At 46.0% G+C, this 25,550-nt stretch overlaps 1 protein-coding gene across 6 annotated transcripts in view; it reads left to right on the forward strand.

The window, feature by feature from the left end:
* The window catches only part of PUF60 (poly(U) binding splicing factor 60), a 257,544-nt gene that overhangs the window by 210,986 nt on the left and 21,008 nt on the right, over window positions 1-25,550 (forward strand). For all 6 annotated transcript variants that reach the window (XM_033933257.1, XM_033933258.1, XM_033933260.1 and 3 more), the window contains one exon: window positions 6,941-7,131. In XM_033933257.1, the coding sequence (XP_033789148.1) occupies window positions 6,941-7,131 (191 nt within the window). The remainder of the gene's footprint in view (window positions 1-6,940; window positions 7,132-25,550) is intronic.

Raw genomic sequence — 25,550 nt, forward strand, 5'->3', positions numbered from 1 at the left:
GCACTGGGATTGGGCCATCCACCGCAACATATTCCTTCAAGTAGTCTACATTCAGGACCAGCACAATTGTCTGGTGGACAAATTGAGTCGTCTTCTACAGCCTCATGAGTGGTCCATCCATTCCTTGACTCTGCGTCAAGTATTTGCTCGCTGGGGGACTCCGGACGTCGACCTGTTCGTGTCCCCCCCACAATCACAAGTTGCCCCGCTTCTGCTCCAGGGTTTACACCCCGCTCAGACTCGAGGCAGATGCTTTTCTGCTGGATTGGACGAACCTGTTTCTGTATGCGTTCCCTCCATTCTCTCTGATTCTGAAGACTCTTGTCAGGCTTAAGTCTGCGAGTGCCACCATGATTCTGATAGCTCCTCGGTGGCCCCGACAACCGTGGTTCTCCCTCCTATTGCAACTCACTTCCAGGGAGCCTCTTCTTCTGCCTGTTTTTCCTTCACTACTTACGCAGAGTCGAGGTTCTCTTCTTCATCCCAACCTGCAGTCTCTGCACTTAACGGCTTGGTTCCTCACGGCTTGATGTCCTTGTTCCAGTTGTCCCAGCCTGTGCTGGATGTCCTGGAAGCTTCTCGGAAGGAGTCCACTCGCCAGTGTTACCATCAGAAGTGTGTGCTACTTGACAGCAGGAGCCGCTGTCTGCCTGCTTTCCTGAACTATCTGTTACACTTATCTGGCGCTGGACTCAAGTCCTTATCGGTTCGAGTCCACCTTAGTGCCATTGCTGCTTTTCATCAGCCGATTGACGGGAAGCCTATCTCTGTTCATCCTGTGGTCTCCCGCTTCATGAAAGGCCTTTTCCACGTTCATCCGTCCCTTAAACCTCCCCCCTGTGGTTTTGGATCTTAACGTGGTCCTTGCTTGTTTGATGAAACCCTCGTTCGAGCCGCTAGCGCGGGCTCACTTGAAGTATCTTACTTGGAAGGTTGTGTTTCTTATTGCTCTCACTTCTGCCCGTCGGGTCAGTGAGCTTCAAGCCTTGGTTGTGGACCCTCCTTTCACTGTCTTCCATCATGATAAGGTGGTTCTCCGTACCCATCCTAAGTTTTTGCCTAAGATTGTGTCTGAGTTTCACATCAACCAATCCATTGTTCTTCCTGTGTTTTTTACGAAGCCCCATTCTCACCCTGGAGAAGTGGCTCTGCACTCTCTTGATTGTAAGCGTGCGCTGGCCTTCTACTTGAAGCGCACCGCTCCGTATCGTTCTGCTCCCTAGCTGTTTCTCTTTTTCAACCCTAATCGTTTGGGTCGCTCTGTTTCTAAGCGACTATTTCTAACTGGTTGGCCGCTTGTATCTCCTTTTGTTACGCTCAGTATGGTCTCTCCCTGCCGGGTCGAGTCACAGGCCACAAGGTCAGAGCGATAGCGGCGTCAGTTGCTTTCCTCCGCTCGACCCCACTTGAGGAAATCTGTAAGGCTGCCACTTGGTCCTCGGTTCATACATTTACCTCGCACTGCTGTCTGGATACTTTCTCCGGGAGTGATGGCCATTTTGTCTAGTCCGTTTTGCAAAATCTGTTCTCCTAAATTGCCAACTCTCCCTCCATCCCATTCTGGTTAGCTTGGAGGTCTCCCACATGTAGAGAATATGCTGTCTGCTTGTCCTGGGATAAAGCACAGTTACTTACCTAACAGGTGTTATCCAGGGACAGCAGGCAGATATTCTCGCAACCCACCCACCTCCCTATGGTTGGCTTCTTTGCTAGCTATTTGAACTGAGGACACCCTGAGGAGACACATGTCCTAGACCGAGCAGGAGGGGCATGCGCGGGCCAATCGCAAGCTTGAAGGTCTTCAAGCAAGTCTGCTTGCGAAAAAGTCCGCTAGGGGGCTCCGTCGGTGACATCACCCACATGTAGAGAATATCTGCCTGCTGTCCCTGGATAACACCTGTTACGGTAAGTAACTGTGCTTTACAATAATCTAATGGAGCTAATATGGCTTGTAACAGAATAGCAAAATGTTGTTGATAAAACAGATGACGAACTTTCCTTAACATACGAAGACTAAAGAAGCATTTCTTAGAAAGAGTGTTAACCTGACAGTGAAAGGAAAGTGAGGAATCCAACAAGAAGCCTTATATCTTAGAAGAATACTCAATATTTAAAGAATCTCCAGTCGATAAGGTCACTGAGGAAGGCAAAAACAATAGCTTAGTTTTTGTTGCATTAAGTTTCATCCGAACAGAGGCGGCCCAACTTTGAAGCCTAGAAATGCATGATTTTATATTTGCAGACAAATCAATCAATGTTGGATCCACTTCCAATAATATAAAAATATCATCTGCAGTTGTAAAAATGGATTCTAAATTTCGTAAGCTTAAGTTTTCTTAATGTAGTCAAAGGAGAGCCCTGCGGCACTTCACACACTGATATCCACTCAAAAGATGAAGATCGTAATGTTAAAAATCCTCTAAACCCATGCAGCACTTTTTGATCTATCCTAGTCTCTGATAATAATTGCATTAGAATGTCATGATGAACTACATCAAAAGCAGCTGAAAGATCAAATTGTAGCAGTATTGCAAACCGATACTGCCCTAACCCCACATAAAGATCCCACCCCCCCCCACCCAACGTCAACTCCCTAATTCAGTCAACCCTCAAGATATGGCCGCAGGTATTCGCACCCTAAATGAATCTTGCACCCAACATCCCCTATCAATTGACCTGGCAGCCGCCACATGGCACTCTAACATCCAATCCCTCTATAACAACCTGGTCCAGACAAAAACAACCCAAATAATCACCAACAAAGCACCTGCTCCCTGGTACACTAATGACCTCCGATCCATAAAACGATCTCTGAGAAAGCAGAAAGGATCTGGGCCAAACACCCGAACAATGAAACCAAAACCCACTGGAAAAGCATATCCACCACATACAAAACTGCCATTCTAGAAGCAAAAAAGACCTACTACGCTCGTCTCCTACAACAAGCCCCTTCTAGATCTAAACAACTGTTCACCCTCACCAACCATCTCTTCACCAACGCCCAAAGGAATAATCAAACCAACCAAACAGAACTCGATAGCGAAACTCTCTCGGACTTCTTCCAGTCCAAAGTACAAAAAATCCGAGCTAACCTCGACGTCAACACCAAACCCAATCCCACTCAGCCCCAGCCAACTCTATATACCCCCCCTTCCACCACTCTCTCCCAATTTCATCCAACTACTCATGCGGAGGTCCTCGAAACCCTGAGAGAACTCAAACCCTCCAACACCATCCTCGACCCCTGCCCGTCCAGCCTCCTGCTATCTGCCGGAGACGCCACGGCAGAATCCATCCTCCCCATCATTAACACCTCTCTAACTACTGGAACTGTCCCCCTCAGCTGGAAATCAGCTATTATCAAGCCCACTCTCAAAAAACCCTCCCTTGATCCTAATGAACCTGGCAACTATCGCCCAGTCTCCAACCTCCCAATTGTCTCCAAACTCCTTGAACGAATTGTGCTCCACCGACTACACCCTTTCATTGAAGAACAAGCTGCCCTATCCCCAGCCCAATCCGGCTTCCGTAAAGGCCACAGCACAGAATCAGTACTCCTCGATATCATCGACGACAGCTGGTCAATACTCGACAAAGGCAATGACGCCCTACTAGTCCTACTTGACCTTAGCGCTGCCTTCGACACAGTCGACCACCATCTACTCACATCTAGACTCCACGACCTCGGAATCAGAGACACAGCCCTCCAATGGATCACCTCCTTCCTTCACCAAAGGACCCAAACCGTCCTACTAGGGACACATAAATCTAACCCTAAGCCTATCAAATATGGTGTTCCTCAAGGCGCCCTTCTATCCCCCCTCCTATTCAACCTCTACATCAAACCCGTCATCGATATAGCGCAAAAATATAAAATCAAAATCCACTCTTATGCAGATGACATCCAACTGCTCCTCCCCTTAGGCGAAAACCGGCCATCCCAAATTGCTAACCTCAAACTCTGCCTCACTGACATGAAAACTTGGATGTCAAACAACAAGCTTCAACTTAACGCCTCCAAAACCGAACTCCTATGGATCAGAAACAAAAACACCAAATACCTACGACCTACACTAACATGGGATTCCACTCTACTAACGGCAGCAGATCAAGTTCGCAGCCTGGGAGTAACCCTAGACGGACACCTTTCCCTATCTGCCCACATATCCCAAGTAGTCTCCACCTCCTTCTACTACCTTCGCCAACTGAAAAGGATCAAACCCTACATCTCCACACCAGACCTCGCCCAACTCCTATACGCATATGTCCTCTCCAGAATGGATTATTGTAACTCCCTATTTAATGGACTAACCAAAAATAATATCAAACGCCTCCAACGGGTCCAAAATGCAGCCATCCGCCTCCTACACAACCTCAACTACCACGATTCCATCTCCCCGGCACTCCATGCTGAACACTGGCTCCCAATCAGCCAACGCTGTACTTTCAAAGCCCTGGCAATTGCCCACAAGAGAATTTATTCCACCACCCCCTCCTACATAAAATCCAAGCTACCCATCTACAACCCCACTCGCACCCTCCGCTCAAAGTCAGAGATACGCCTTTGCACCCCCCCCGGAAGATCCCTGCTCACAGAAACAGCCCACAAACGATCCTACAGCCACTTCATTCCTCACCTTTGGAACCAACTCCCCCCCCAACTTAGACAACAGAACTCATTATTAACTTTCAGGAAATCGGTAAAGACCCTCCTCTTCAACTAAAGATCTCCTCTGTCTTCTCCCCCCCTTACACCCCCCTCCACTCTCCTATCTCCCCCCCAAAACTCCAATATAACCCTCTCTTACTCTCTCCACCAACAAATTGTATCTAAACGCATATAACTTTCCTTAAACTAAACTACTGTATTTCCCCTTCTCTCTTTCTGCTATACTCTCCCTGTACTTAATTCTCTCCAAATTCTATAAATCCAATGACTAAACCTGTTGTATTACTTATATGTCTATTTACTCTCCACTGTGTATGTTCATTTGTAGACCGTTCTGAGCTACTGGGAGGACGGGATAGAAATCCAAATAAATAAAATAAATAAATAAATAAATAAATAAATTCTGAGACAGCAAACTTTGAATCTTAGAAACTAAAGATATCAGCAGGGCCTCCGTACTATAATTTGGTCAGAAGCCATGCTGGAAAGGTAGGAGAATGGAAAATTTATCTAAGTAATCTAAGAGTTGTTTAGAGATGATGTATTCAATCATTTTAACCAGTGTAGGTATATTAGCAATGGGACGATAATGTGTTACAATTATAGGATTTAAAACTAACCCCTTGACTGAGATCACAAGGAGCCTCAGTAGGATTTGAACTAGGCTTCCCTGGTTCTCAGCTGGGACATATGGTAGGAATTTAGAAATGGGTGGATGGGAAGGTGGAACTAAACATGATGGATCGGTGTGAGTTAATTTGGGAAGCTGAGAAGAGGGAGAGGGAATCGCTGGTTCTTGTATAATCCCACTCTGTTCCTTGACTGAGATTTCGGTAGTTGGAACCCAAGCACAGTACCAGGTAGAGCTTTGGATTCTTGCCCAGAAATAGCTAAGAAGAAAAAATTTAAATTGAATCAGGTTGGGCAGACTGGATGGACCATTCGGATCATTATCTGCCGTCATCTACTATGTTACAATGTAGTGGGTTATTTTCTTTTGTTTGCCAGACAACTTGTAGGGAGCTCATTATAGAGAGTCTTGAGCCCCTCCCCTTTTATTGATACCCGACAGGGGCTATGTTTTAGGGAGTCCGCCGGACGAAAAAGCAGATGCAAATTAAGCCAGATCCACCGTGAGTCCTCAGTAAAACCTGCAATAATCTTTATGCTAACCAGCTTCTTGATCGTGACAAAACCCAACGGGATTTCAGCATGACTCAATAGATTTGTTTGCCCAGACTTGAAGGCCCTTTGTGCTTTTTCTTTCCCATGTAGAGACAGTCGATGAAGTTATAGGGAAATACTTTTAAAACCAATAGGAGGAAATATTTTTTTACTCAGAGAATAGTTAAGCTCTGGAACGCGTTGCCAGAGGATGTGGTAAGAGCGAATAACGTAGCTGGTTTTAAGAAAGGTTTGGACAAGTTTCTGGAGGAAAAGTCTTTAGTCTGTTATTGAGAGACATGGGGGAAGCCACTGCTTGCCCTGGATCGGTAGCATGGAATGTTGCTACTCCTTGGGTTTTGGCCAGGTACTAGTGACCTGGATTAGCCACCGTGAGAATGGGTTACTGGGCTTGATGGACCATTGGTCTGACCCAGTAAGGCTATTCTTATGTTCTTACTTCAGCACTGCCCTCCAGGAATTCATTTTTTTCCTACAAGCCAGATTGTAGGAGCTTGTTTTTTCTGCTCATATTTATTTTTCTTTAACTTACTGTATTTTTTGCTCCATAAGATGCACTTTTTTCCCTGAAAAAAGGGTGCGTCCTAAGGAGTGAATACCCAACCCCCTCCCCCCACCCATTACCTTATTTAGATCGGCGCCCACCGCCGCTGCTAGTGTTTGCTCGCTGCAAGTAGAGGAAGGGAAGGGCCAGGCAAGTGCAGCCAATGGCTGGCCCGGACCTTCTCTCTGACATCAGAATTGACGTCGGGGGTAAGGCTTCTGGGTCAGCGCCGTGCAGTCATTGCACCCACCTGGCCCTTCCCAGCAATTTGTTTTGTCGGAGCAAGTGATGCGCCGCTGGGTCCCCGCTCATCTCTCGCTCTCGGGCTGCTCTTGGTGGTGCGCTGACGAGCCCCCACCCCCCCCCCCCACCCCGCCTCTGCTGCTTCATAGACGTGTCCTCACAGCGGCAGGCAATTAAAACCAGTGGGCAGGCAGGCTTGGGGGGGTGGAAGAGGATAGGCTTTTTAAGACCCTCCCATCTGGAGTGTTTTCTTTTCTGTTTCTCTTGAATTTATTCTGTCTGTGTGTTTGCTCCTGCAGAGTATGACAAGTCGCAGTCTTCACAGGATGCGGTGTCCTCTATGAATCTCTTTGACCTGGGCGGCCAGTATTTGCGGGTTGGTAAAGCTGTCACTCCTCCCATGCCTCTCCTCACCCCAACCACCCCAGGAGGATTGCCCCCAGCAGCTGCTGTAGCCGCTGCTGCAGCAACAGCTAAAATCACAGCACAGGTAAGGCAGTGGGGTGAAGGGCTGGGGAATTGCAACTCACTAGTAGTTCCCCCAGCATTAGCACAGGAATGGAGAAAATCTAAACTGACTTACAAACTGCGTCTTGTCTTGGAAAGGCAGAATGTTGGCCTATTTTCAAGCCATGGCCTCATTCCACAAATATATCAGCATTTCTGCTGCTGAACACTTCTTTCTCCAAAGACAAGCAGGCATAATAGTCTCACATGGAACCCGGTACGGGCACTGCCAAGTGCACTGGCACTTTAGATATTTAGGCAGTGCCCATACCGCATGCGTGTCGACGTCAGTGGTACATAGATTAAACCGCGCGCAGGACATCAGTGCGCTGGATTGAAACACTATTTTAAAGAGCTCCAAGGGGGCGTGTGGGGGAGAACCACTCCACTTTACTTAGAACTGTTGGCGCTTATGTACGGAAAAATGAGTTTCCTCTGTAATGGGGGGGGGGGGGGGGGTTCCCCCAACGGGAGTGCCAACAGTTCTAAATTTTTGCTTTGTTTTCATAATGTCCTCATAGAAAGCAAAGATACTTGTAGTGAGTGTTCCCAGAGGACATCAGGCATATATTCTTGCAACCCTCCCACATCCCTTAGTTGGCTTCTTAGCTTTGTTATTGAACTGATGGTCCTGCAGGCGGGAAGGCACTGGCATATGTACAGTATGGGCACTGCCTAAAGATTTAAAGTGCCAGTGCACTTGGCAGCATGTGTATCAGGTTCTGTGGACGATGTCACCCACATGTGAGAATATATGCATGCTGTCCTCGGAGAGCATCTTCTACAAGTATCTTTGCTTACCCTGTTGGTGTTCCATGTTTGAATGTGATCTCCAGAGTGTTTTAATTGCTGAATACTAATTGTATGAGGTCTGACAATTAAGTTCATGAACTCATCCTAGCAAAAGTGCTGCATACCTCATTGCTGAATATCACTATGGTCCCCTTTGAAGTACTCCCCTTGGGAAGCTATGCACTGGCACAAGCACCTAGTCCATCCTTCAAAGCAATTTTGGAACTCTCTGGAATGGCCATCAGAGCTGTCATCGTATTATCCTTGATGTCCTGAATGTCATCAAAATGTCTTCCTTTCAATATTTCCTTTATCTTCAGGTAAATAAAAAAGTCATTGGGGACAAGATTAGGTGAGTAGGGAAGGTGTTCCAATACAGTTATTTGTTTTCTGACTAAAATCTCCCTCAGACAGTGCCATGTGAGCTGGTTCATTGTCGTCATCCAAGAGTTATGAGGGACCATTTTTGTACATACCTTTCTCATGCCAAGATTTTCAATTAAGATTTTCCTAACTGTTTCTCTATTGATGTTTACTTAGGGCTACATTCACTAAGCAAACCGATCATGTACCGATCAGTTTGCGACCCCGACCCGATTCACTAACCTCGTGGCCGATCCGATTCTGATCCACACATGCAAATGAGGGTAAGCGGCATGCAAAGCAGGAAGGACATAATCCACTAAACTTTTTCAGCAACACCGACTGAGCTGGACGATCCAAAAAGAAGCGACCAAAAAGTTGCTCACAACCTTCATGCTCTCTGGCGACTTCTCCTGCCTTTCTGCCCCGACTCTCCCACCCTGTTCAGCTGTGACTCGCCTGCCCTGCTCAGCCCCGACTCTCCTTCCTTCATGTCGCCCTGCTCAGCTCCGACTCTGCCTTCATGCCATTGACTCTGACTTTGTGCCCTGACTCTGCCTTCTTCTTCCTTCATGCCGCCCTGCTCAGCCCTGCTTCTCCTGCCTTCATGCCACCCCTATACTCTCCTGCTCTGCCTCCCTTCCCTGCAGCAGGAGCCTATGGTTTTAACCTGCTTTAACCCTGTGGGTTAAAACCACGGGCTCGCATTGCAAGAAGGGCGGCAGAGAGCAGGAGAGTCGGGGCCAGTAAAAAAAACAAACCAAAAACCCAAACAGACAGAAAACACATGTGCAGACCATCTACAGGCAAAGTAGATGGTCTGCGCATGCGTCGGGATCACTACCTAGCGATCCATGTCGGCGGATGGGGGCGTGCCTCCGATCACTCCCATTTGCATGAGGATGGTTGGTGAATCGGTCGGCCTGCCTCCATCAGACACAGATCTCCAGGTTAGTGAATCTGGGCCTAAGTCTGCTATGCTTCTCAGTCAGTTGACAATTTTTATACACAATTCGACAAATTTTTGCAATGTTTTCATCAGTTCTGCTCATTACTGGCTGCCCTGGCCTCTCTTTATCAGTGACGCTTTCTCTCCCCTCAGAAAACATTTAATCCATTTGTACACTGCAGTTGAAGTTCTTCATGGCATTTTCCCCATAAACTTGGACTAACATGTCCCTGATTTCACTTCCACTTTTGCCAAGCTTAACAAGAAATTTAATGTTTGTTCATTGCTCTAATTCAAGCTTCGACATTCTCGCAATGACACAAAAACATGCACCAACAATAATGAACGCCTTTCAGCAAGACACCGCCACACATCGACACGAACACATCTGCGAGACACTGATATACCAAGGTTATGAAACCTACCCAGCTGTTTGTACAGTGCTGTCAACGTAAGCACATGGTGGCAAGTTCATGAACATAATTGTCAGAACTTGTATGTGTTAAATATGCTCACTAACATAACTAAGCCTGAAACATAATGAGCCAACGCCTTGTTATGGGTGTGAAAATGTACAAATCCTCATTGTGGAGGAAAAAAAAATCACTGCTACTTCATAGAACATAGGGAGCAAAATTCATGACTAAGAATCAAAAGCCAGGGAGGTGATCTATATGGAAATGAGTGCAGCATATCCCTCCCCCCCTTCCTTATTCACCCCATTCTAGGTCCAGTCTCTCCCTATCCCCCCCTTAATCTCATCTCATCTCCAATTCCACAGCCAGCATCTTCTCTCTTCTTTCCCCCTTACAGCTATTGTTCCCCATAACTCTTCCAGCTCTCCAAAGGTGTTCTTTGCTGGGACGGGGCCTTCTTATACAGGCCTTTTCTCAAGTGCACTGTTGTGTCCTTCCTTCTCCCTGGCAAAAAAACACTTTGGGGGAGCTGTTTAAAAGAAGGCTTCCTCCTTTGGAAGCTCCTATGATGCATTTTCTGTCAGGGAGAGGATGAAACCTGATAGCAGGCTTCCACATAGGACTATACAAGAAGGCTTGAACCAGTGCACTACACTTTTGGAGTTCTGGGAGATGTATGGGGGACAGCAGTCACATGGAGAAGGAAGGGGGAAGATGATGCTGGTCCCTGGAGGGAAAGGGAGGGGAAGACGAGAGACTGGTCTTGGGATTGGGTGCCCCCCCAAGTGTGACCTGTACATTCCTTTGATACATAAGGAGAAAATTTGTGACATGTGTCTATGGTACTTGTTATGTTTATTCTCTGATGACATCTGAGTCAAACATGGCTCACATGACATGCATTGATTATCAGAACCGTTTCTACCCATGTGAAGAAAGGCTGCCAGAGCACTGCTACTATTATTTTTTGTCTAGACTGTTCTTACAGCTGAACCAAGATCAGCTTCTGATGAGTTACTGCACTTTCGGTGTGCATTTGCAATTACCAGGGGTTTTTTCAAGTTCCATGACTTTACACTGTACTTCTGTGTAATGACAATTACTGTTGATTGCAACACACCTTGAACTCCACTTAGTGAGGATTCGAAAGGATAAAAGACCAAAGATAACCTAACAGTAGCTTAGCCCAGCCATGGTCCTTGGCTAGGAGATGCAGGCATGTTTGTTGGGTGAAGTCATCAGACTGATCCTGTGTGTTGGTGCTCTCCCCTGGCTATAGTAAACCTTTTGGCTTACTGGGCATGTGCAGGGATTCCCACCATCTGTGGCTCCTCTCTCCGCCCTCCAATATGCGCTCACAGAGGTTTAAATCAGCTTTTAGCAGGTAAATAGCTTAATGCGTTTCTATTTTTTAAATAATTTTTTAGTGTGATTCTTATAAGTTATTTACAAAAACAGCATCGGCATTAACAACAACAGGATCGGCACTTACCTTAAAGTCTGTCATAAACACTTGTTCATGGCCCAACAGGACCCGTTTCGCCAATTTATTGGCTTCTTCAGCTATAAGAATTGAATACAATTAATATAACTACTATTGCATTTCAACATATAAGAGGCAACTGATAAGCAATATAAGAGGTTACTCACTGAACAGCTTTGCTTCTATTCATAAGCAAAAAATGGCGCTGGCCATTGTTGGATGCCACACATGTGCTAGTAAACTAAATCCATTGATCATTATAATTATTAAACTATTTATGATCATTCTACTGATGCATTCAGGGTACCCAATCTGAAAATCCAACGTGATTCACACGCTGAGGTAACTTTTTTGGTCGACTATTTGAAACTTCTTTATCTCTATATCCTCTCTCCGCCCTGTCAGATTTTTTTTTAGCTGCTTCTATAGTCACAACTCTCCCTTCATTCTCTCACACATACATACAAAATTACCTCATTTTCTCCTTTAAAAAAAAAGAAAGAATGAAAATCAAAAGAGAGAACATAGAATAGCCAGCATTATTTCAGCAAATAAAAAAAAAAGGGGGGTCTCCACAGAGGACTTCCTCCCTCGGTGGGGGAACTAAATTAACAAGGAGATAACTGCAGAGGCACCAAACCATCGTAGCAACACATCCGGAGCCAGTTGCTTCATTGCAGCTGACTTCACTAAAGCTAATTGCTCTGGAAGCACATGTGAACAGAATAACTCCCTCCCCCCCCCCCCCAAGGGCTCTGTTACAGCACCACTGGGGGAGGTGATCTGCCACTTCTGACAGTCTCAGGAGGACAGGTGACAAAATCTTCCTCTTCCATGCGGGGATGTTGGTTGGTAGCCACCCAGTGCTCCATCCCTTTCCCACCAGCAAGTGCGATGCTAACATTGTCGGCTCACCTGAGGTCTGCTATTTTCTCAGGCCCCGTCCAGACTGCCTGGAAGGCTCCTGCAGGCCCAGCTTCAGCCTTGCATCACCCCATCTCATCTGGCAAGCACCAGCAACCAAAGGAAAGATAAGGCTTCTAAGCCTTTTAAAGGAGCCCCTCTCCCACTTAACCCCTCAGTTCCTGTATAGAGCCAGACAAAAACAAAAATCCATTACCAAAGGACACTATAGCCAAGGACCCTCCTCTGCCTAAATAACCTGCTTTGCACCTTCAAATGCCTCATCTCTCCAAGAGTCTTCCTCACTGCTGGCTTCAGCCTTTTTTCAGTTATTGCATGCAGGATAGTGCTGCTTTGCTCCAGACAGTCCCACACCTCCGCCACCTCTCATGTCAGATCCACAACTCTTTCCCATCCTTCAATGTCAAGTACTCTTCCTATTCCATCTGCTGTTCCACTCCCAGACACCCATCTATCTGCTTCGCTCCTCCTCACCCTTCCGTCTCTCCAGAGGTCTGGTTTAACCCTGACAATAACAATCTGTTGGACCAGGTTCTGCCTGCTCCTGTTCAGCCATCCCTCCATACTGGCCGTTTGGCAGATTACTCATATCCTAAGTTCCTTCAGAAGGTCTTTACATCCCTCAGCCTCATTCAGATTACCATACCGGCAGATAAATGAAATTTCCAGTCCATCTTTCAGTCCTGCCAGATACCTTCAAAGGAATCTTCAAAGGAAATCATCACACTTCTGGTGCATTAAATCCTTCAGGACCTCCAGATGTCCAATTGGCAGAAACCTCAATTGGTTTCCACAACCTCTAAGCATCTAGAACTGAAATACAAGGTTCAGAAAGTTCCTGGTCACGATTTATAGCAATTACTGCACCATTCAATAGAATTATAGTTAGCTGTTAAAGCTAAAATGACAAGAACCCAATTTAACATGACACCAGGGGAAAGGACTAGGCCTCCTAAACTCTGTTGGCCAAAAGGTATATCAGAGAGCCATGCTCTCCTCCAAGATCATAGCCCATCAACTTCAAATCCTACTTCTGGTGCAAGGGTATAAGAATCTGGACTCTAGGTGATTTACACCTGTTGTGAATTGATTGCAGAAGGATGTCATCTACATCTTTCAACTCTGCCTGCTTCCCCAGTGGGCTGTACTGCCACCTTCAGTTTTTCATTCTGTAAGTGAATTGAGAAGGTGTCTTTCTGATCTGCTTTGCTTAATTTTATTATTTTCGAGGGGTTTTTTCCCCTCCGATTTTTACTTTGAGGCTTTGGTACTGAGAGGACCTATTTATTTAGGGTGTACCTGTGTAGCCATCCTGTGCTAGTGGATTTGGAGCTCGGGGTCTGTTCTTAAAGCTAGCTCACCTCCTGATTCATCAGGGGCTTGAGCACAGGCTATTTGGTACCGATGTAGGTCCTTTGGGGCTTGTCATGGCACGTGGTTTCCTGGGGGTCTGAGATCTCAGAATGGCTTGGTCCGACTGGCAGCCTGAGGATCAAGAATTCTGGACCCATGGAATGTGTTCTGAGGCATAAAGTCCTCTCCAGTCTTTTCAGCTGCAGTGAGAGCTGACACAGGTAGGCACCAGCAAGGCACAGTAAGTACAGGCTATATTATAGCCTATAGGGAAAATTGGGAGGAGGAGGGGGTCCTGAATTTGTCCCATTTAGAAGTTTCTAGGGCCAGAGGCAGGGTCCCCCACCTCCAAAAACCCCTTCCCTGAATTTTTTGAACTTCAAGGTAGCTCTCCTGGGGCCATCTTTTGTGTGAAATCGCTGCCACGATGACCATCTTGGATTTTCCCGATTTTATTTATTTTAAAGCCTCAATCTGCTTCAAAACCTCTCGATTTTGGTTAAAATCAATAGGTATGGGCTCCTGTCACTGTTCTACCCCTACATCATGCCAGGTTTGTGCTAGATGGTCGACGGAGGAGCTTCTGTGTACCATGTGACGCGTAAGGGAGGGGCAGGAGCATGAGCTTAGCCTCCTCTGAGAGCTTTAGGGCTGGGGTTCCACAGGGATTGGGTGAAGTCACCAAACACAGAGCTTCAGAGCCCAAGAGAAGCCAGTCTGTCCCTACAAGGGTCCTCAGGACATCTTGTACGGGGTTTTACTTCCTCTCCCCCCCTCCCCTGGACTTGGACTTTGTTAATTTATTATGGAAAGTGTACTTAACTGATTGTCAGGGTCTTCTGACACTGTCTGCAGGCACATCAATACTGGAAGACAGCCTTTCTCACAGTCATCAGATTGACAAGACAGGTCAACATACTCTAAGCTCTGCTACCCTTACACTCAGTTTTTTCCTAATTGTGTCCAGCTGTGCACGCACCCCAAATTCAACCTCAATCAGAAACGGACCTCCCATCCTTCTTCCTTCCTCTGCATACTTTGCCAGCAGAGCAGTACCTCCATTGCCTTGACTGCAGAAGAGCACCTCTTTTCTACCTTAGAGAAACAGCAGCCCTATGTCATACCAATCAGCTTTTCATGGGTCAACCTGCCTCAAAAAGAACCATTTCAATGTGGATTTCCCATTGCATTCAATTCTGGCACATCAGTTGCATCCTGACCAAATTCCAATCCATTTTGCTCCATGACATCTGTAAATCTAACAAAAATTGCTAAACTGCAGAAACCCCTTAAGGACTCTGTGACCAATACTGTCCGCGCTTGATATCCAACAAAAATTGGTCCACAATCAATATTTATTCAAAGCTAGAAAAAAGATAGAAAAGGACAGAAACTATGCTTCCCAATCCTTGGGTAAAAATAGTACTGTCAAGTAAATTAATTTATGTGTATTTATATTTCCTGACAGTAATACTTCAAAATATGTATGTGTTAAACCATTTAATATTGTTTAATTTGTTTGAATTTTGGCTGTGTGTCAATTTAATGGACATCAGTATGAGCCATGTAAACGGTGCCCAGTATAAGGCTCAGGCAGTAACCTTGCGATGACTGGCATCATCCGGATAATATCTGGATAAGGATAACTGCCTCATACATCATATTTGTCCATGGCCAGAAAGCAACAAATTACTAAAATAGAAAAAATAATAATAGGTAACCCAACTGTCCCTTTACAATCTTAAATCCCCGAGATATGGCATGTAAACTCCTAAGGATAAATTAAATGAGGTGTCTGTGACCAAACTTACTGTGATAAAAATAAAAAAATATATATATGTAGGAGTGTAAAAAAATTTTTTTATGAAAAAAGTGATGATAACTAAAGATTAGGGTGACAAATGATACGTTTGAAAAATAAATGAAAAGGGTAGACACGCCCAAAAAAAAGAGAAAGAAAAACAAAAAAATGAAAAAAGTGAGCAAGAGTCCAAGTATTCAAAAAGTCATGCTAAAAGTTCATGCAATAAGCTGAAAAATGACTGGCAGTCAGTCCGTAAATTTAAATGAAAATCACTTGAACGATTCCAAATCGCTGTGTATCAAAGTCCAACTGTTTGTATAAAAAGTTCAAAAAGAGCATACATTCTGTGGGTCATCACTAGAATGCCCATGTGTCCCAATTTTGAAAAAGTAATAAATACTTAGCTTGCGTTCACTGAATGCAGAAAGTGCGAGTGTTTCTGGAATCAATCACTACCCGCAGGAAATCTCCACTCAACAGAGCTCCGTTTCGTCCACCTTCGTCAGGAGCAAAGATCCTTAGTAATCAGAATCAAACGACAAGCTTACAATAAAGCTGTCGGAAAGGCGATGGTCAGACAGTCAAAACCATCAACCTCATGTGCTGGAGCGGTCTCAAATAAAGCCACCACCTCATGAAATGATGTATGAGGCAGTTATCCTTATCCAGATATTATCCGGATGATGCCAGTCATCGCAAGGTTACTGCCTGAGCCTTATACTGGGCACCGTTTACATGGCTCATACTGATGTCCATTAAATTGACACACAGCCAAAATTCAAACAAATTAAACAATATTAAATGGTTTAACACATACATATTTTGAAGTATTACTGTCAGGAAATATAAATACACATAAATTAATTTACTTGACAGTACTATTTTTACCCAAGGATTGGGAAGCATAGTTTCTGTCCTTTTCTATCTTTTTTCTAGCTTTGAATAAATATTGATTGTGGACCAATTTTTGTTGGATCTGTAAATCTACCCATCTGATCATCAGCTCACACTTTTACTAAACATTACTGTCTATACCAGAGCACAGTTCAGAACATTCATTTTGAACAGTCTGTCCTACACAACCTATTTGCTCCTTGAACTATCTTGTTTCCCCCAAAATAAGACAGGGTCTTGTATTAATTTGTGCTCCAAAAAACACACTAGGGCTTTTTTTCGGGGAAACACGGTAGGTTTGACCCTGACACATCCTGAGTTCAGACAGATTTTGCTATAGTGGTCAACTCTTCCAGCATGAGCTACTATTTGAAAGTGTCCTTTTGTAAAGAATAACTTTTTTTGAACTTTCACGTTCTGATAACACTTAACTATTGAGTTGGTTTGACATTTTTGTAAACTCTAAACATGAAACAAGGTTTTAGACTTCTCCATTTCGCATTTTACCACTAAGTGAAGCCTAAGCTTAGAAAAACTGGCAGAAATCTGGTACAGGCATAGTAACCCTACTGGGGAGAGGGGGCATTCAAGGTTCGGTTATATGGTAGGTCCTTTTGAGGGTGGAGGATATAATCCAGGTAGTCATCTGGCTTTTACATACCGTAGAAGCTTAAAGTATTGCACCCCTGACATACCTCTGAAGCCTCCAAACAAGCAGCGGTGGCAGCGTTCTGAACGGGCTGTTTCACGGCCTTCCCCGATGGGGCATTCCCTGGACGTGCCACTGATGATGTCACTAGTGATGGGGCAGAGGGAAGACCTCAAAGCAACCCATTCAGAACATTGCCATCGCTGATGTTGTGGAGGCTTCGAGGGTATGTAAGGCTCACGGTGGGATGGTTGGTGGGGTTCCAGTGCACAAAGGGATGGGAGGGATCTTATCTAGGGCTTATTTTTGGGGTAGGGTTTATATTAGAACCTACCCTGAAAATCATGCTAGCGCTTATTTTTGGGGAAATATGCTATCACCACCACCCTGATACAGATGGTAGCTAGGAACTCAACAAAAAGTGTGCCTGCATTTCCCCTGCTTGTCTCTGGAGAAAGTGAAGCTGCTTACCTGTAATGGAAGTTCTTCATAGACAGCAGGGGAATGCAGCCATATGTACCCACTAGTGCTGCTTGATTCACGATTCAAATCAATTCACCGATTCATTTTAGGTGAATCGATTCAAACCCCCAAAAAATCGGCCTCCCGATTCACCATCTGACCCTCGCCCCCTAAAGCAGGATCAGCAGCACTGCCTCTTGCTGGCTGGCGCTGTCGCAACTGCTTTAGAGGGTGAGGGGAGAGGGTCAGTCGAGAAGTGCTGAAGTGGACGGTTTCCTCCCGTGCCTCCCTTTACCTGATTGCAGCCTGCAGAAAGGATGGCGGGTACTTTAGCGATCCTTGCAGGTTGCCATAGGCCTCCGAAGCTGTCGTCCTTCTGCCTCGGTCCCGCCTCTCCTCTGATGTCAGAGGAAGGGCAGGACCAAGGCAGAAGGATGACAGCTCCAGAGGCCTATGGCAACCTGCAAGGATCGCTGAAGTGCCCGAGATTCTTTCTGCAGGCTGCAATCAGGTAAAGGGAGGTGTGGGAGGCCAGAGGGGAATACACAGGCCTTCCGGGGGGGTGAGGAACAGGCCTTCAGGGGTGGGGTGTAAGCTTTCAGGGGGGTGCAGTCCTTCGGGGGGGACAGGCCTTCAGGGATGGGGTGTAGGCCTTCAGGGGGGGACAGTCCTTCGGGGGGGGGGACAGGCCTTCAGGGGGGACAGACCTTCACTGGAGGGGGTCCTGGTGTAGAAGTACACGGAGGGAGGGAAGAGGAGATTCAAAGATACGTGCATATGCCGGACTTTGGGGGGGAAGAAATAATGGGTCTAAAAACAGAGGCGTGGGAGAGAGATGGTGGATAATAGGATTTAGGGAGGGAAGGAACAGAAAGGGAGAGAAGTTGGACACAAGGGGTGGTGTGGAGGGGGATAGAGATACTGAATAGGAGGGCAGTTGGGAAGAGAAAGGGAGAGATGCTTGATGAAAGGGTAGTTGAGAAAAGGTGGATCTGTGGAGGGAGATGAAAAAAAGGAAAGATGCCAGACCTCCTGGGGAGGGAAGGGAAACGGAAGAGGTGGACAGAGATGGCAGATGGATGGTTAGCACGGAGAAAGAAGGATACCCTGGCAAGCAAGTTATCAGAAGACAACCAGAGCCTTGGACCAACAAGATTTGAAAAATGACCAGACAACAAAAGGTAGAAAAACTAATTTTATTTTCTGTTTTGTGATTACAATATGTCAGATTTGAAATGTGTATCCTGCCAGAGCTGGTGTTAGATGCAAACGTGAGCTAGGATTTAACAGAGAGAGGAAAAGTCCTTTTTGTTTCTTTTTTTTGTTTACACCACAGCGCCAGTGTGGTTAGGAGAAGCCAAAGGGGGTGAAAAAGCTACAAAATAAACCCACCAGGATGTTTGAAAAAAACACCCAATTGGGCAGGAAAATCGAAAAACCAATTCAATAGGCTGAATCGAATCGAAATTTTTTTTTCCTGAATCGGGCAGCACTTGTACCCACTAACCTCTTTCTATGGTACAGCTAGAGATAAAACTGATAGGAATCTCTGCACATGCCCAATAAGCCAAAAGGCTTACTATAGCTAGGGGAGAGCACTGACATACAGGATCAGTCTGAAGACTTCACCAAACAAGAGTGGCTGCATTCCCCTGCTGTCTACGGAGAACTTCTGTTACAGGTAAACAACTTCGTGTTTTGGCCACTGGGTGTCCTCATTGAGCAAGAATTGGGTTTGGTAATTGACTCAGTTTTATTTATGGCTGTGATCTATGTGGGTTATGTTAATAGGATAGGTTTGACTGTTGAATGCAACCAATTCAAGTTACCTGGTAACTTTAAGACAACTATTCCAGTGGCATGACTTATGTGGCTAAATAAAGCCATGCACTTTTTAACCAGATAAATGTTTGATCCACAAATCTTTTGAATATGGCCCTCTTTGTGTTGTACATCAGTGTGTGCAGTATGTCTAGTGGTCCTGAGCCATAGAATCTTGTACTGAATCAGCAAGTTGCTTACAGAAATTGTCAATCATGTTTTCAACTCCATCTCCTTCCCAGGGAACTGCTTTTGCCCCCTCAGTTTTTCTGCCAGCAAGGTGCTCAGAGATGTTTCTGATCTGTTCTGTGGATTTTTATTTTTTGGGGGGTTTTCTCAGTAGTTGCTTGGAAGCTCGGTGCCCAGAGGTTTCCAATCTTTGGTACCTCTTCCTGGGAGAAGATGCAGACTTGGCGCCACAGAAGTCTGCTACTGCAGGATCTGGGGCACTTAGCTAGCCAGCCTGCTGGTATTTTTTATACCTCCGGGGCCATCCCCTGCGTAGCTGCTTGCATCCCTGATTGCTTGAGCGTAAGCTGTTTGGACTCCTTGGCTCAGCTGAGATTAATAGTGGGGCCGGCTGTGTGGTCCTCCCTTCTTCACAACAAGGCTCGCCGGGGGTTGAGGCTTAGTCCGACTGGCAGCCTGAAAACCAGGTTTGTCCAGGAAATCTGTGAGGCAGATCTCATCTCCATCTGTTCCAGCTGAGTTCCTATGTTGAAGCAGGCAGGCACCATAGGGTTGTCAGATTTTCCAAATGGAAACTCCAGACCCATGGTCCCGCCTTGCACCCCTCCCTCCTCAACCTGCACAAGCAATGAGCGACTTTGGGACGGCATTCGCACATGCACTGGTGTGATACCATGATGTTACATGCATGTGCATGACATCACTGCGTTACATTCACAAATGCCGTCCCAATGTCGCTCGTTGCCAGAAGCTTTTCAAAACCTGGACAAAGTGCTGAGTTTTGAAAAGCCATCCGGATCCCTGGACATGTCCGGGGAAATCCAGATGTCTGGTAACCCAAAGCACCACATGGCACAGTGAGTAAGGCTATTAAAGCCTATGGGGAAAATTGGGTAGGGAGGTCCTTCAAAAATTGATTTTGAAGATTTCTGCACCCAGAGCCTAGGTCCCCCTCCTCTAAAACCTCTCTCCCTGTTTTTTGTCCATCGGGGAGGTCTCCCTGGGCTGTTTTTAGCACAATTTTCCTGGTGGCAGCCATCTTGGATTTTAAACAATCTTTTCTAAAGCTTCCATCTGTCTCAGAACCCTTCAATTTTTCTTAATATTGACAGGGATTGAACGCTTAGGCCTTTTTACCCCTATATCAGTGGTCTCAAACTCAAACCCTTTGCAGAGCCACATTTTAGATTTGTAGGTACTTGGAGGGCTTCAGAAAAAATAGTTAATGTCTTATTAAAGAAATTACAATTTTGCATGAGGTAAAACTCTTTACAGTTTATAAATCTTTCCTTTTGGCTAAGTCTTAATAATAATATTGTAATTTATAGCTAAAGAGACATATGATCAAGAAACTGTTTTATTTTACTTTTGTGATTATGATAAACGTACCTAGGGCCTCAAAATAGTACCAGGCAGGCTACATGTGGCCTCCGGGCTGCGAGTTTGAGACTACTGCCCTATATCATGCCAGGTTTATGATGGATGGTCAGCCAAGGATCATCCATATTCCACGGGGGAGGGGCAGGAGTCTCGGGCTCAGCCTCCTCAGAGTCCTCCAGGGTTGGGGATCTGCAGGAGGTGCGTTCCCAGGAGAAGAGACCTTTTCCAGAACTCTTTGAAAGTGCCTTTCCCAAACGCAGACATGTGGGGGCTGCGGAGCCCAGGAAGACCGGTGGGGGGTCCTTGAGACTACCAGTCCAGGCTTCACCCTGGATTTTGTGAACCTCATGTGGAATGCCTAGTTGAACTGCTGAGGGTCCCTTTTGTCTGCTTGCAGCACACCAGAGGCGGTGGCACGGGGAAGCTTCCCTCATCAGACACCAACAGGCTTGAACCAAGAGGTTCAGTCTCACATAGACTGGGAGGTTGTGAAGTCCAATTCCATACCATTATTATTCCCTGGCAGAGTCTGGCTTGGTGCAGGATAGCAGTTGTCTAGAAGCTACAGTGGTCCTGAACCAGGGAAATGACCTCATGGTGCAACGGCTTTGCAAAGCCTCTGCACTTCCCAGCATTATTTCTGACTTGCTGAGAGAACTGAAACTGGATGTTCCTCTAGCTCCTTCACCTCAGTGTTCAGTTATAAGCAGCTTTGTTGTGGAGTCGGCATGCTTTCCCTCGCATCTAGTCATCACTAAGTTGGTCACAGACCACTGAGAGTCTCCAGTGAGATTCCTGTGTATGGCTAATGCTATGGTCAAGCTTTATCTAATGGCTTTGGATTTACAGCAGCTGTTTGTTCAGACGAAGGTGAATTTTGCTGGTGGCACAGGTCACCAAACACACCTCCCTGTCTAGTGAGGACTGTGTGATGTTAAAGGATGCACAGAACAGTGAAGTGGAATTGCTCCTCAAGAGGCAGTTTGAAGCTTTAGCCTTAGGGATTAAGGTGATAGCTGCGACTGAGCTTTACTATTTATTACACTGACAAAAATAACTTTTGAGTTGTTTTATACCTAAAAATTGTGACCACTTGCTATTTATTTGCACAACATAGAGCCTTATTAGGCTCCACGGGAGGTTTTTCTGCCGATGAGGTTCTCCGTCTGAACACCTTATGCCACAGCTGTGGTGGTGGGAGGGCTTCGTCTGAGGCTTTTCCTCCCAATGGAGTCCTACTTGACTCATGTTATAGCTTTTCCTACCTTCCACACGATCCATGTGAATGTGTTTATCATTGACTTAGATTGGTGCAGAACATTATGTCTTGGAAGTTGTTTGGGGCGGTTACAAAATCAAGTTCAGTGCCCCCTTCCAGACCACTCTGTAGATTCTCTGTACGGCCTACCGGTGAGATCCCTCAGAATCAGAGCAACGGTGCAAAGGCTACTGGACATTCATGCCATAGAGCTGGTCCCTGATGCCGAATTGGGCTTGGGCAGATATTCCATATACTTTATCATGCCAAAGAAGACTGGAGACCAATTCTAAACCTCAAGACTGTCATTGTGGCTCTGAAGGTGCTGCACTTCTGCATGGAGACTGTTCTGTCAGTCATAGTGGCACTGGCGCCAAAGGAATTCCTTACTTCCCTTGCCTTGATGGAAGCCTTTCTCCACATTCCCATTTTCCCAGCATTTCCAGTTTTCGGCACTCCCCTTCGGTCTAGCAAGTAGCACCTCACATCTTTAACATGGTGGTGGTGGCAGCGCATCTCTGCAAGGCTGGGGTCCAAATGCACCCATACTTGGGATCTAGCTAGGCACTTGAGACCTAGATTGACCACTGTTGAAAACAGGATACTGGGCTTGATGGACCTTTGGCCTGTTCCAGTATGGCAATTTTTATGTCCAAGGAAGAAGGCAAATGAGCAATTTCGAGAGTGGTACAACTCCTCCAAGAAGAGCCAGGTCAATGTCTGGAGTACCTGGGAGTCTTGTTTGACAAGGTTTTGGGCCAAGGCCACGCAGACTGAAGCTCAAGAAACAGATTTCAGATCTGCTTTAGAGACCATCTCCCACGGTGTGGCACTACCTGCATAGAAGTGGTCCCTTGGGTGAGAGCGCACTTGAGACCTCTCCAAGACTCTCTCCTTTTGTGCTGGTCCCCTCAGACAGAATCACTTCAGCAATCGCTTCCATGGTTTTCTTTAGCGAAGAGCAGCATGCTGTGGTGGCTGCAGGCGGCTGCCTTTTCCAGGGAAATGCCTCTTCGTATTTCCTTCTAGCAGACATAACCGATGCCAGTCTATATGGCTGGGGAGGTCAGTGCGACGGTCGCCCAGTGCAGGGTCATTGGATGCTGGCTCAACAGAAGTGGTCCACAAATCACCTAGAACGCTGAGCCATTCGACTAGCACTTCAGGCACAAGAGGAGTTTCTGAAAGGCTAGGCAGTCTGAGTCTTCTCAGACAATGCGACAGCTGTGGCCTAGGTCAACAGGCAAGAAGGCCCCAGGCGCCTCATTACGCCTAGAAGCTCAACTCCTCTACTGGTGGGCTGTCTCAACTGCACACGTGGTGGGAGTAGAAAACTTTATCAGTTGGCATACACTCGACCCGGGAGAATGGTCTGTATCCCCCTGGGTGTTCTGATGCCATAGTTTGGCTGTGGTGGCCTCCACAATTGAATCTGATGGCCTCGGCAATAAATACAAAGACAATGTGCTTCCACAGCCGGATGCATGAGCCAGGAAGTGAGGGGTTGGGTGCATCGGTCCAGCTGTGGCCAGAATAACTCTTATACTTTTTTCCCCTTGTGGTCCATGCTCGGGTGAGTCATTTGCAGGATTGCAAGGCATCCAAGGTCAGTTGCCTTAGTGGCCCCCGATTGGCCTCGCAGGCCATGGTATGCAGACCTAGTCCATCTCCAGAGTGCCAAAGGCCTCAGGCTGCCAGTTCAAGTGGATGTTGTCACTCAGGGTCCAGTCTTTATCGAGAACTCGGAACATTTTGATCTTTCGGCATGCTTTTGAACTGGTGGCTCTGAAAAGCAAGGGATACTCAGATATGGTAGTCATCACTTTGCTCAGAGCTAAGAGGCTATCCACAGCAGCAGCCTATTCTAAGGCCTGGAAGTCCTTTCAGTGTTGGTATGCTGTGGAGGAGGTAGAGCCCTTCTGAGCTCCAGTTTCGTTAGTCTTCCAGAATTTTTTGCTGGAAGATCATTCCATGTCAAGTAGTCCCGAGCTCCTTACTCAACCATCTCAACTGGATCCAAAGTTAGGGGCTCCTTTATTTGTGCCACTATTTTGTATCCGTGGAAGATGTAGACTGGGGACCCTCCTTGAAATTGGACCTGTTGACATGGAATTACCCAAGAGGTATTTCAGAAAAGGCTGTCGGTCAGTTCACTAAAAGTGCAGATTGTAAGCCTTTCCTGTTTCCATTCGCGGGGGGCAGAGGCTCCCTAGCCTCTCACCCAGATGTCATCCTGTTCATTAAAGGGGCTCTTTGGTTATGCCCTCCAATCGCGGGGCGCAGAGGCTTCCTAGCCTCTCACCCAGATATCACCCAGTTCATTAAAGGGGCTTTTCAGTTATGCCCTCCAGTTTGTCCCCCTTTTCTTTCTTGGAATCTTAACCCCATATTGTAGGGTCTCAGCTGATCTCTGTATGAGCCCTTAATGAATTCTTCCCTTCTATATTTTACCATCAAAAGGGTATTCTTGGTGTTGATTATTGGCAAGACAAGTCTCCGAGTTGCAAGCTCTTTCCTGTAGGGTGCCTTTCCTCAAGATTATGGAAGTGGGGATCTCCTTACGCACAGTTCCGTCCTTCTAACCAAAGGTTGTCTTGGCCTTCCATGTAAATCAGGAAGTCCATCTGCCCGCTTTCTCTCCTACATGGTCAAATAAAAAGGACAGGGCATTGCATTTGCTGGAAGTCAAGTGTTTTCCTCCAGTACCTTGAAGTTACTAATGAGTTTCATGTATCGGATCATCTCTTGTCCTGACCAGTCATGTGAAGAAAGTGAGGCCAATGTCTAAAGCCTTGATCTCCAAATGGATCAAGATGGCTATTTCTTCTGCATATGTGGGCTGCAGTAAGCACCGGTATCTTGGAGTGGTTCTGGATTCCCAATTAACATTTAGACGACATGCATTAAACTTAATTAGGAGGGTGTACTATAAGATACACTTAGTACAGGGGTCTCAAAGTCCCTCCTTGAGGGCCGCAATCCAGTCGGGTTTTCAGGATTTCCTCAATGAATATGCATGAGATCTATGTGCATGCACTGCTTTCAATGCATATTCATTGGGGAAATCCTGAAAACCCAACTGGATTGCGGCCCTCAAGGAGGGACTTTGAGATCCCTGACTTAGTAAGTAAACTATATCATGTGTCATGGGGGGATTTTAAAACCATTCTCCAAATGTTGGTGCTTCCGGTTCTTGACTAGTATAATATGGTACTGTAAGTATTCTAATGGTAGTGCTAAAATCTCTGCAGGTAGCGCAAAACTCCATTTTGTGGGTGGTGTTCCAACTTCAAAGAAATGAACATAGAACAGATTAAGCTTTATTGGCTGAAAATTGAGTTTAGAATTAAGTATAAATTATTGCTGCTGGTTTATTCAAGTATGTAAGGGTGTGCCCCATGATATTTGATGGACTGCATATCACCCTATGTTGGGATACAAAAATTGACTATACCATCTAGAAAGGAGCTAAGTCTGGAGATGGTAAGATAAAAGGTTTTTTCATGTAGTGGTCCAGAAGAGTGGAATAAGCTGTTCTGTTGTATGAAATATACAGCATGACTCTGCTATGACTATTTCATGGTATGTTCATTGAGCTGATCCTTTTGAGAAGGGAGGATTGTCTGGTGGTGATAATGTTGTTACGTCAGCCTGTTATGTAATCT

Source organism: Geotrypetes seraphini, chromosome 2, assembly GCF_902459505.1.
Source record: "Geotrypetes seraphini chromosome 2, aGeoSer1.1, whole genome shotgun sequence".
Lineage (NCBI taxonomy): Eukaryota > Metazoa > Chordata > Amphibia > Gymnophiona > Dermophiidae > Geotrypetes > Geotrypetes seraphini.